At 36.8% G+C, this 13,540-nt stretch overlaps 1 protein-coding gene and 1 pseudogene across 3 annotated transcripts in view; one reads left to right on the forward strand and one right to left on the reverse strand.

Moving 5' to 3' along the window:
- Positions 1-934: 934 nt before the first annotated feature.
- LOC306869997 (hepatic triacylglycerol lipase-like) lies at positions 935-5,020 on the forward strand (annotated as a pseudogene). The gene is made up of 7 exons: positions 935-973; positions 1,133-1,312; positions 1,983-2,101; positions 2,293-2,527; positions 3,588-3,818; positions 3,950-4,064; positions 4,778-5,020. The product of its transcript is annotated as a hepatic triacylglycerol lipase-like (transcript).
- Positions 5,021-8,031: 3,011 nt separating this feature from the next.
- Positions 8,032-13,540, reverse strand: part of LOC306873113 (disintegrin and metalloproteinase domain-containing protein 10-like) — a 65,136-nt gene continuing 59,627 nt past the window's right edge. For both annotated transcript variants that reach the window (XM_079422155.1, XM_079422154.1), the window contains exons 10-16: positions 12,916-13,099; positions 12,326-12,476; positions 12,014-12,197; positions 11,578-11,686; positions 11,187-11,407; positions 9,466-9,592; positions 8,032-8,620 (exon numbers count right to left, since the gene is read on the reverse strand). In XM_079422155.1, the coding sequence (XP_079278281.1) occupies positions 8,523-8,620; positions 9,466-9,592; positions 11,187-11,407; positions 11,578-11,686; positions 12,014-12,197; positions 12,326-12,476; positions 12,916-13,099 (1,074 nt within the window). In that variant the 3' untranslated portion in view covers positions 8,032-8,522. The remainder of the gene's footprint in view (positions 8,621-9,465; positions 9,593-11,186; positions 11,408-11,577; positions 11,687-12,013; positions 12,198-12,325; positions 12,477-12,915; positions 13,100-13,540) is intronic.

Raw genomic sequence — 13,540 nt, forward strand, 5'->3', positions numbered from 1 at the left:
TTAGATAATGGCAACGAGCTTTGCGAACTTTACATATTAAAATTTGTGAATCTGCTTAGAGAAACATTAATTCACCTCAACATATTCAGCCTAACCAGAAGACCTGTGGATAAACATTTCACCACGCTCCACTTGTTCCAAACCTGTATGAGTTTTTTCTTCTGTTGAGCACAAAAGGAGATGTTTTGAAGAATGTTGGTAGTCAAACAGCTGACGGTAGCCATTGATTTCTGTAATATTTTGATCGTTTGTTTACCAACATTTTTCGAAATGCCTTCTTTTGTGTTCAACAGAAGAAAGAACCTCTTACAGAGAAAATTATGATCATTTTTATTTTTGGGTGAACTATGCCTATAGTATTAAAACAGAGGAGGGAGAGATTGCCCCAGTTACTACTTACTGGTCAACCATATTTTATACACTTTCTAAAGTATGTGAAGTACAACTGAAGCCATTTGCTGAATCTGCTATTTTTGGTGCTCGAGGTGATGAATCATGTCTGACTCAAAGACAACTAAACATTATTGCCTTTGCATCCTTACTGGCTCGCAGACGGGTTCTATTACATTGGAAATCTGTAAACCCACTTAAAGCATCGCATTGGCTTCAGGATTTGATGTTATATTTACACACTGTAAAATAAAAACGTTGAGCCAACTTAAAATTTTAAGGCAACCAGCTTCAGCAGATTTTTGAGTTTTCTCAACTTGTTATTTTAAGTTAATACAACAAAAAGTTGAGAATCTCCTACAAAAATAAGTTGAGAGAACTCAAAAATCTGCTGAAGCTGGTTGCCTTAAAATTTTAAGTTGGCTCAACTTATTATTTTTTTTTTTTTTTACAGTGCACTTGGAAAAGATTAAATATTCACTTAGAGGTCCTCATAAATTCTCTTATGTCTGGCAACCATTACTATCATATTTCCCAGCCATAAATGTACTTCCTGGGGAGTAATGGGTTTTGCATTGATACTGTAACCTTTTCTTTTTCACACACCTCTGTACATGGTGGTCCCGTGGTGTTTGATGCTTGGTACCTTTACATATGTAAATATGCCGGACAGATGTGATCTATGCTGCAGCAGATGCATCTGAAAAAATAAATAAATAAAATCCTCCTCGCTGGTCTGCAGGTGGATGGAATGATGGAGAACTGGATTTCCAGGTTGGCATCAGCACTAAAAAGCTCAGAAGGAAGCATCAATGTAGTGATTGCAGATTGGCTGACTCTGGCACACCATCACTACCCTATAGCTGCTCAGAACACACGTATTGTGGGACAGGACATTGCCCACCTGCTGAGGTGGCTAGAGGTGAGGGTTGGTTTGGGAATACAAGTCTCTTTACAGTTATGGATGCCGAATTTATTTACCAAGCGAATAATGATACCATCCTTACATCTTACATGGAACTGACTCAGTAGAATGTTAATAGATAGCAGATATTTTGTAAATTACCAACCGTAAATATATCAAAACTTAATTTTTGATTAGTAATATGCATTGCTAACGGACTTTGGACAACTTTAAAATCAATTTTCTGAATATTTAGATTTTTTTGCACCCTCAGATTGCATTATTTTCAAAATAGTTGTATCTCGGCCAAATATTGTCTTATCCTAACAAACCATACATCAATGGAAAGCTTATTTATTTAGATGATGTATAAATACCAATTAAAAAAAATCGAATCTTATAACTGGTTTTGTGGTCAAGGGTCACATATGCTGACTTGATGCTTAAGAAACATTTCTTATTATTATCAGTGTTGTCGGAGTTAATAGCCTCATGCGCAGCACTCTGACATGTAGTGTCTTTTTCTGTACTGTCACATTTGATCAATTTAATGCATACTTGCTGAATAAAATGATTAATTTCTTTAAAAAAGACCCTAAACCTTTGAAATAGTGTAAATTGCTTTGTTTTCTACTGGCAAAAATACTAAAAACACTTACATGGCATTAATCTGTGAGTGTCCTAAAAGGATTTCAAACAATTCCCTTATTCCCAATTCAAGGCTACAGCCTTGGAGCTCATACAGTATATCGGGGTTTGCTGGGAGTAACCTAGCTGTGTCTGGAAAAACCTTGGGAAGAATTACCGGTGAGACAGTCTTGTCAGCATTGTGAATATCTCACTAAACAATGGTGTTAATATATAAATACGAGAAAGATTTTAAATTCGAACATCTTATTTTCAGCAAATACTTTAAACATGAAAAAACTCTACATTTATCCCTGCTTGATGCTAAATATGAACTATATATTACATTTAAGTTTGTTTTGTTCGTGTAGGTTTGGATCCTGCAGGTCCATTGTTTGAGGGAATGTCTCATACGGAAAGACTCTCACCTGAGGATGTTTGTGGATGCCATCCACACATTTACCCAAGAGCGCATGGGGCTCAGTGTGGGCATCAAACAGCCTGTTGCCCACTTTGACTTCTATCCCAATGGAGGATCATTTCAACCAGGGTGCCAGCTGCACGTGCAAAACATTTATGCACATTTAGCCCAGTATGGGATTATGGGTAAATTGCTTGGATTGATAGACGAATGGATGAATGTACAAACAGAGAGAGGATGAGACAGATGAGGATGAGAATGAGATACATCCCATTAATGACTCGATGAGAACGGCTAACTAATAACGACAGCTTCCCAGATGAAAGGCATAGACACATAAAAGCAGCTGTCATCCTGACAACTTAATTATTTCAAACCCCTGTTCTGTTCTGCTCTCCTACTGAGATATGCCTTCAGGCAATTAAAAATCCCTATGGGAAAAATCGAAGCAAAAAGACAGACCCGAAATCCTGATGAGTCCATGACTCTGACAGGCACATTGCAAGGGTGGGACAACTGTAACTGTAAACATTAATAGGAGAAAGATCTTTCTTTCTTTCAAAAGTTTGAGATCAGTATGATTTTGAAAATGTTTTTTTTTTTTCTCTTATGTTAACCCAGGCTGCATTTGATCAAAAATACTGTAAAAACAGAAATGAATTACTTAATTACTATAATTTGAAATAAATATGTTCTATTTCAATATATTTAAAATGTAATTTTTTCCAGTAATGCAAAGCTGAATTTTCAGCAGCCATTACTTCAGTGTCACATGATCCGTCAGAAATCATTTTAATATTCTGAATTGGTGCTCAAGAAACATTTATTCTTATTATTAATGGCTTATTATTATTATTAAAAAAGATTGTGCTCCTTAATATTTTTGTGGAAATCATGATGCATCAGTTTTTTTTTTAGTTAAGTTCAAAAGAACAAAATTAGAAACAGACCTCTTTTGTAACATTATAAATGTGTTTTTTTGGTTACTTTTGATGCATTTCATGTTTCTTTGCTGAAAAAAAGGATTAATTTCATTAAAATAAAATTAAATAAAATTGAATTGACCCAAAACATTTGAACAGTATTGTGTATATGGCATCACAATTTAGCTGAGCATTAGCGTCACTGCTAACTCACCAAAACACACCACAGTAAACCTAGACAGACAAGTGTGATTAAGCTAAACAAGTGAACCTATGATTATTTGCTGTTTATTAGTCTTATGTTGTGTCCATCTAACTTTAGGTTTTGAGCAGACAGTGAAGCATGCTGTGCATCTCTTCATTGACTCCCTGTTGAACAAAGACAAGCAGATTATGGCCTACAAGTGCAGCGACAACACGGCTTTCGATAAAGGCTACTGTCTGGACTGCCGAAAGAACCGCTGTAACACTTTGGGTTATGACATCAAGAAAGTCCGCACTGGCACAACCAAGAGACTGTTTCTCAAAACCCGTTCACACATGCCCTATAAATGTGAGAAACAGCTATAACAACCTAAAAAAAAAACATTTGTGCACTATTAATGTTTGTGATTACTTGTATTTAATTGTTTCCCAGTTGTTTTGGAAAAATATAAACTGTTCTAATCTGTTTTTCTCCATTAGTGTTCCACTATCAATTCAGGATCCAGTTCATCAACCTAACCGATAAGATCGAGCCCACCCTCACAGTCTCTCTAACCAGGACACTGGAAGAAAGTGAAAATTTACCCATAACACTGTAAGTATGCAATTCACATTGATATCAGCAGCTGAATCTTAAGGAAACGTGATCGTAGTAAAGTGTTCTTGTGCATTACCTTAATGAGCATTGTAATGACTCTCATCATCATCATCCATATCATCATCATATGGATACATTTGATCTGGTCAACCATCATCTGCTATAACTAGAATAAAGCCTATGTAACATAGCATGTTTGGTAGTGCATAATTACAAGAATATACATTAAAATAAATGTACAAGTACAATTCATAACTATGGTTGGTTCATAATTAAAAGCTTAAATTAGCGTGACAGTAGCAGAAGCTCTTGATTTAACAGTAAGCCAAAGATCCCTAAATGAAAGACTGCTTGATAACATTCGAGATGAAGAACATCAATGTTTTATGTACTGGGCTCTAAAAGCTCAAAGTAACAAGCTCCGCTTCAAAGGAAAACCACTCAATTTAGTCATCATAGCACACAGAGAGCTCTCATCAGAATAACTCATTTCGCATGAATGAATGAAATACATGTGTGCCGAGAACATGAAACAGAGAGCAGAAAACTGCAGGGAAGTATGCAATGGACTAAAATAGCATCTTGAACAAAAGCATGCGCACACAATTACTCTCATGCATTTTCACCAAATTGCTGTTGTTTATTATAGGAATCTAAAAACTGAATGAAGTAAACCTGAACAATCACTTTACTTAACTGCTCTTTCTCAGAGTTGAGGAGATTTCAGGTAACAAGATCTGGATACTGACATTGGTGACCTGATGATACTGCGCTTCACCTGGGAGGGAAGTTGGGAATTTATATAGATCTGCCATCTGTGATGGCAAACCTATATAAATTCAAACATGTGGAGCACGGTTAAGACCATGATACCTTGGGCCAAAAGCAGCAGAGGACCACAGCTCACAGTGGGGAAGATCACAGTGAAAGCTGGAGAGACCCAGAGGAAGTAAGTGTTAGAGGAGACAGAGTTTGCCATCACAGATGGCAGATCTATATAAATTCATAAGGAATCAATTGAACGCTCACATAGGAATAAAAGGCAAAAAAGATATTGACTAAAGATTAAGAGCCTGGATTCAGCACATAATGATCTAAAAGATCTTTAGTGCCTCAGTATAACAACTTTTAAAAAATGAACAAGATGAATAGACTAAAAATAAGAGGAAAAAGTAATGCAATACACCAGAAACAGGCATGATAATGTGTATGCAGACAAGAGAATCTCAACAACTGTTAAGGAGAGAAATACAGAAAAAAAATATATCTATTTTTTAAAGCAGACACAAAAAGCTTCTAGCATTTTCAAGCTTCCATTTCATGTATAATTATTCTAGCGACCTCTAGTGGGTATTGCTGGACATGCCGTTGTTTGGATAGGCTTTTTGAAGTAAAAAAAAAAAAAAGGTCACTTTGGAATGAAGGAGTTCGAAGGATAGCCTAAGGACACTTAACTCCCACGATTCCTTGCGCAGGCTTAATTGTGTGAAAATGGCACCTTGTTAATTGGCTCGGAAGAGTTTTTGGTCTGAAACCAGTGATGTGGATGTGGCAGGGGAGAAATCGTGTAACAACTTTGTTGGTACCATAACCTATATAGCCTAGCACTTGAACACTGTTAAGAGCTGCCATCTTTGCCTTTTTATTTCTGAAATAGAGTATGACTCTTATTAGGCTCCCAAAACTGACTAAATATTGTCCCATTACAGATCATTTATTATAAAAAAAATATGAGCTCAACTTCCAAGCAACCATCTGTGCATTTGTGTGTTGTAGATATCTTCAAAGTAGCCTGTTATAAAATGTTCATGTATGTGGCGTGTCCAATGTGTTTTAATTGTAATACTATTTTCAAGTCATATTTCTATGGCACTACAATATAGATGCTTTCTTTTAATTAGCACACATCCTGAAATATATTTAGCCATATTAGTTTAACTAAATTTTATTTTTGCTCACTTAGACGACAACTTATAGCCAGTCCATCCCTGGATAAAGTCAAATGTAGACATAGGATACATCACTTTCCTCTTTAGAATTGCAACTGAACTTGGCAACAAATGATTATGAATTCGACAGATTTGACATAACTACACAAGTTGTATAACAAGAGGCTGAGAGGTTGACAACAAAATGTTCAGTTTATGAGAAGATTATTTGTGAAAGATGCATGCGACTCAATTCAACTTAAATATAACATGAATGGAAGATTTCTAACATTGACATATACTGTGATGACTTGTTGAATACTTCAGCGGTGCTCTTGAAATATACGGTTACAATATGCAATAAAGTAATAAGAAAAACCATGCATTAGTGTAAATTTGCAGAGCATACAAGCAATTAATACAATTTACGTCAACACATGGACATTTTACCAGACAGTGAAAGGAGTTTTGATCAAGGCTATTTTATTAATGCATTTCAAGTACTTCAAAAAATTACATGTCTTTGCACAATACTTTTTGCAAAGTATTTAGTAAAAATTTTCAAAAGTGAGCGCAAAAGAGAAGAGAAAAAAACTAAAATAAAGCAAAAAAGAAAGAAAAGGAAAGATACTGTATAAAACACAGCGGACATTAAAATCAAACAGTAGTATTAGACATTTTCTCCATCTTGTTTTTCATATTCTATCCACACACCATGCTTACATATCAGTGCACATTATTTATAAACTTATAGCAAGACGAGCAAAAACATTTTCTTTTTTTAAATTAAATCCTAGGCCAAATCCCCTTACAAATTCAACCAAACCCATTTACCACAGAATAACACAGAAATGATTCATTTGAAGCCAATTGCATTCAGAACAGTAAAGTCAAGCTCACTAAAAACCCATTTCCCATTAACACGTACAGAGACATACACAAATGAGGTGATGATTTAGATCTAAGGGAGGACTTATAGTCAGCAATACTCATCTTCTAGAAATAAAGCAAATCATCCATGTTTTAAATGCACATCCTTAAAGGATGCAAGGTTGTTTGAGAAGACAGACTTTAGAAACACTCTCAGTCACACTACCAGGATCCCACTCAAACTTAAACAGATGACAAAATATTCCTGGTCTGTTGAAATACAAAAAGCAAAAAAGAAAACTTTATAAAAAGGACATTTGTGATGCAGGAATTATTTGTAACCCTTCGCCTTTGTTGAGACACAAACAGAAAACAATCAAAACACATTTAGAGAGAATGGAAGGATTTCTTTTAAAAAAGGATGTTACCTAAATTAAATTACCATGGGCTGGTTCAGATGCACTATATCGCAACACAAGGCATATGTGTATTGATTATATAGGCTGCTAGTCTGGATATGTTGTTTTTTAGCTATTAAAAGAGGTAATGACTGAAATCTCTTTAAGAAAAGTTGCTTTGTATAAATATTGATTGGTGTGTAAAAACACTCTAAAGGAGCTACAGATTGCTTTTATCATCTCTCTCTATATATATCCCAGCCTTTCACTAATGCACACCACTGAGATTTACTGTGTTTATTTATTGCAAAATAAAAACAATGTATTTAAAAACCAAATCTTTCCTGATGTTGTGCTTATCTTCTCAAGTCTATCTCCTGCGGGACCAGTGTTACTGGCTGAACATAAAGTAACAGTGACTCTCAGCAGATCAGGAGTGACATAGCTTTTTTTTTTTAACCATCACCCATCTCATTAACTCCCTCGCCCACATGGAATGAAGAACTACAGCTATTAAGTGGTTATCAGCAGGGCAAAAAACAACAAGTGCTCTGCACAAATGTGGCTTTCAGCAAAGTGAATCTGGTAAAGGCCTTTCACCAAAAAAAACAAAAACTCTCTGTGCTGTTACTTTCTATTATATCCTGAGTGTCAGTTAAACATCCTTAATTATCATTCTCCAACAGAATAAAAAAATGACATGACTGAAAAAGATCCAATGTATTTTGAGATCTCTGTACAATTGCACGCATGAGACAATGAGAAAGCTTCAGAAATAAAAGCTTTTTAATCCTTTTGCTTGCATTTTAAAAACATCTTAATTACATATTGGAAAACGAGTCTCTTTAAAGAGTTCTCTCAACCATTGTTGATTGACAGAAATATCTATGTGAGATCCCATCATGCTCATCTCCACAGGAGGGTGGCAATCACAAAAAAAGGATAAAAAAGGGGGTTTAATCACTTGAGAAAGAATATGAAAAGCAGAAAAAACTGAACAAAAATCATTATGTCCTCTTCCTCATGACTAGCTTCTGAATTTTTCTCTGAGTTATGCAACGAAAGCTTTGCTGGCTCCCAGAGCAGTGGTTTCTCACTCTTTAAAACTTTGTTTTCTTAAGTATAGTCCTTTGAAGTCCTTTTATTTGCCAGTTTCTTAGTTTGTAGATGGGGCTCATTGATTGATTCAGCTAACTCTTTGGAGTGAAGTGTTTCCCACTGTAGGCACTAGGAAGAACCAAGGCAATGAGGAGGCTGTCTCAGCGTCGCATCTGGCCCATCTGATAGTTCTCTCTCTGCTGGCGATGGCGCTGCGGCTGGGTCTGTGCAGCGGGATTTCTTCTTCTCTTCAGTGTGCCTAAACAATAACACAAACAGGTATGATTAATCACCTTGCATGTGTGCAGGGGTTAAACTAGGATTTTGGAGGTAAGGCAATTGTTCAAAATCAGTCCACCACTCTAATAATCATTAAATGTGTTTTTCGGAACTGAAGAAAAGTGAAAATATTCTAAAATAGTTTTGACTACAGAAAAAAGTGGATGTTTGAGTGATTGTTTTAAGGTTGTACTCTGGACCAAAACTCTAAGTATACTTCAGTTTTTACATGTACGCTAGGGTATGCGTAAAGTGGACACTGCGTAAATGTCAACAGCATAGTTCACGCCTTGTCTAAAAGGTGGCAACTGCCTCTGCCCGTTGTTTCACATTGACAAGCGCTTATGTGAGGGGTTAGAGTAGGGTTGGGTATTGAGTTTGATACTTCTTAGGTATCGACAGAATTGCCTCGATACCATCGAGCATTGAAAAATGTCTTGTCGTTCGGTACCAAATTTGCATACTTAATGGGTAAATCCCATCCATATCAGTGAGCCAATAAGCATGCGGCATGTTTGATGTGCCTAAATCAATGCTGGTGATTGGCTCCGGTGAGGCGTCAAGGAAGTATCCCAACCCCCAGATGTAATGCTACGTTTACACTAGTGCGTTTTCATTCATGCTGGCATTTCCACTGTGTTTCAGAAAAGATCTCTGTCCACACTACACGACTGAATGCATGTTGCGTAACCATTTATGCACACTGTAGCATCATGCTACATAAGACAATTTATAAGATTTATCTTACGCTTATACTCAAAACTCACTACATCATGTATGCTTATGACCACGTGGTTTAGACAGGGATCATTTGGGGTACATTACCTGGCAGTGGTTTGGGTGGGGGTAATTTAGGGTTGCTGCTAGGTGTGTGCACACTGCAGATCTTAATGAACCCAGCCATCAACATGATGAGAGCAATGCCCATTAGAAGAACCGCCCACCAATGCGCCTGAAACACAAATAATAAAATGAGATGAGCACTGCAAGTAATAAATAATATTGCTGAGTGAAATATCACTTCTCTTGGTCTTTTATAGCGATTAAAGCCACAAACAAATGCAGGGAACAAGTATTTATCTCAGGTAAACACAGTTAAAACAGATTTTATTTGATAACATTTGAAACTTTTCAATCTGATTTTAGAACTGTCCATAGGACCATTAGTGCTGCTACGGTAGCGTTCAATGATATTATTGGTGCCCTGTATGAAAAAACAGCACGGCGCAGCCTTATTTGTGGATCTGTCTAAGGCGTTTGATTCAGTGAATAATGAATTACTGTTAAATTCAATTCAATTCAAGTTTATTTGTATAGCGCTTTTTACGATACAAATCGTTGCAAAGCAGCTCTACAGGAATTTAAGTTTCCACAATATATTTATATATTGCAGAACCTTAATATTGCAGAACCTTAATATACCTTAAACAAACTTAGCAGTGCTGGTTTCGGACCAGGGACACTGAAATGGTTTAGAAATTATTTGGTAGATCGGACTCAGTGTGTTCATGTGGAGGATCTCAAATCTGATTTTCTTGATATGTCTAGAGGGGTCCCCCAGTATTTTGTTTTCTATTTATATAAATGATTTGGGAAAGGACATTCAAGCAAAAAAACACTTTTATGCTGATGATACTATTATTTATACACTTGCTCCATCTATAACACAGGCGGTGAAAGAGCTTCAGATTGCATTTCAGTCACTGGAAGATGCTCTGGTTAGTTTAAAATTAGTTTTAAATTCACAGAAAACAAAGTGTATGGTTTTTTCAAAAGCTCAGGCACAAGTACTTGATAATCTTAGTATTTTTACATCTGATGGTAAAATTATTGAAAGAGTACCTTTTTACAAGTACTTGGGTATTTGGATTGATGATAAGCTTTTGCTCATTGTACATATTGCTAATCTAATCAGGAAGCTCAAACTGAAGCTTGGCTTTTATTTTTAGAAATAAATAAAATTTTACTTTTAATGCCAAAAAGAAACTTGTAGAAGCTACCTTCCTAACTGTGCTTGATTTTGATGATATATTATACATGCATGCGGCCTCTTCTATCTTAACAAGCCTTGATTCGGTATACCATGCTTCACTATGTTTTATTACAAATGCAAAATCCCGTACTCATCATTGCATTCTATATGAGATGGTGGGTTGGACATCATTAGCTATACGTAGAAAACAGCATTGGTACATTTTTATCTATAAAGCAATGTTAGGTAAACTTCCAGCTTATCTCTGTACTCTTCTTTGTCTTTGTTCTGCCAATTACCAGCTACGCTCTTACAAGTGTTTGCTTTTTAACATACCTCCAGTTTGTACAGAACTGGGGAAAACTGCTTTTTCATATGCACCCTGGGCATGGAATAGTTTGCAAAAAGATCCAAAACTAGATAAATTTGTGTCTATTGGTGAATTTAAAGGCTGCTACCTTGGCCAGGTCTCTCTTATAAAAGAGATTTTATATCTCAATGAGACTTCCTGGTTAAATAAATGTAAAATAAAAAAATAATAATAATTTATGGATTACATAAATGAGACACTTGCCACTATCCACTCTGCAATGCTCGAGTAAAGCTCAGGGTTGAAAATGGCCTTCTTAAGCCTTGCCAGAGGGCCATCAGCATCCACCAGCCTACACTTCATGAAGACATCACAGTAACCTCTGAAGTCATTACAAGGAGAGCCAGGCTGTAACGTGGTGACCTGTTTGTAAAAGTACTCAGCCCATTTATCTGAGCTAGTGCTGCTGCAAGTGTTGGGCTGACCTACAAAGATAAAAATTTGTTAAATACATTTTTAAAATATATATTAAATAATCTATATTTCTTTGTGATTACTTTACATGTTATGACAATAAAAAAAGGCTACATGTTAAGTGCTGGAGATTTGTAGGGGTCTAGACTGCATGCTTGAGAAATCTGTTGGTGTTACTCACCCTTATTCATACAGCATACATGACACAGCTCGGTCTCATCTTTCCCTTCCTCAGTGGCACAAGTGCAAACATCTAGACCATACTTCTGACAGATAGAGCCAGAGCAAAGCTGAAAAAGAAAGAAATGACATTCTCAGACAAAATGTCCTCAAAACAAAGACTATTACATACGCATATGCACATATACAGTGAGAAATATTCAATGGTTGGAAGTTTTTGTGTGTATGCATTTGGGCCAACATGAAAATGTTATTTCGTGCCAATGTGAAAACAAATAGGTCAAATTGTATTAGTTATTAAATGCAAAATCTGTTTATACTTTGACATTAAATTCTCAATATTAGGACTTTTTATAGCATTGTCAATTCCAAGGGACAGAAAACATTCTATATGCATTGTACAGAATAGAGCACACAGCACATGATGCAGCACATACCCCATTAAGGCAGACTTGGGTATTTGTGTGGCAGGATGTAAAGTTTTCTTTAGGCGTTGAGGTGGGGCACAGGGCAGAGATTCCATTGCACATGCCCTGAAGAGCACACTCAGACTCCTCCCTGCATTTCACATTGCTGGACTTAAAGTCGCACCCTGACGTGCAGCATGGACCCTGACTGGGACTGCAAGAGAAAAGTACAAGGACAAAAATGAATGCTTTATTGCACTTAATGAAATAGGTGTTAACGAATTAACAAATTACTGCTAATGATACAGATTAAACACACTGTTAAAAGTTCTTATTGCGCACCTGCATCGAACGTTTGGCTTCAGTTTACACTTTTGTTCCTCTGACGCATTGGCATCATAGCAGCATTGGTCCTTGCATTGATCGCTATAGCCACAGTCGCACTCTTCATTAACCTCAACCAAACCATTACCACAGATGGGCTGTCCAGATTCTGGAAAAGAACAAGACAGCGAGAGAGAGAAAGGGAGACTGAAAAAAAAGAAGTCTACTGCCTGATCAGGGCTGGTGGAATCAGTTTTCTACAGAACGGCGCCATGAGCTCATTACAATAACAATCCTCCCAGAGTGATCTGAGGTTAAGTGCCTCACTCGAGGCCACCGCCGTGATAGCTCATGGCTCGCTTCAGCCGAGAGCCTTAAACACTACTCCACACAATCATGTGACATACAAAAATCTGTAAAATAAGGCACGATATATTGTATTAATATGAAAATGTTCTGCATTTATTTTTTACAGGCGTTTTACCTGTAATTTTGCACTTCATTGCATTGTGTTTTAGAAACTGTCCATAAAATTATTAAATGATATCCTGGCAGAAAATTACCAGAAAATTTTTACAGGGAATTCTCGTAGGAGGTTAAAATCTCACCAACAAAGCAGAGGTATCTCTTCTTATCCAGCACTTGGCTGATGTTGCGAATGCTGCAAATGGAGAACTTGTTGTTGTTGAACTTGTCTCCTGATGTGGCTCTGGCATACATGATGTAGTTGCCTCTTTCTTTCTGGTCCTGAGTCTTAGACTCTCCCGGAGTGCAATCACTTCCTGAGTCATGCTGGAAGACAGAGAAAGAAGACCGGTGTGATCAGTAACAAGCGTACAGACACACTTGAAATATTCACTATCCCAGCAGCTATTACCCTGCAGCGTTTGCCTGAAGCTACGTAAGAAGGGTTGGAAACCTGCCCAGTACCAGAATGAACAAGAAAAAATAAGGTTGCTTTTGAAGGTGTTACTAATGCCAGAAGGGGGTGCTCTCTCTGCAATCTATGCAGGTAATGCACATTTTGCTACATGATGGTTACAATGATGGGGACTGGACACTAAAAAAAGATGTTAAAATAAGGTCCTGTGTGTCATTAAAAATGTCAGGATGCTTCTTGAAATGAGTAGGAATGCCCTTCTGCTCAGTCAATTTTGGCATTCTAATATTCCTTGTGTACATAGATTGGAGTCCTGTTGCTCCTGAAAACCCCTGTAGATCAGAATAAAGCTG

The sequence above is a fragment of the Barbus barbus genome, assembly GCF_936440315.1.
Source record: "Barbus barbus genome assembly, chromosome: 1".
NCBI classification, from domain to species: Eukaryota; Metazoa; Chordata; class Actinopteri; order Cypriniformes; family Cyprinidae; genus Barbus; species Barbus barbus.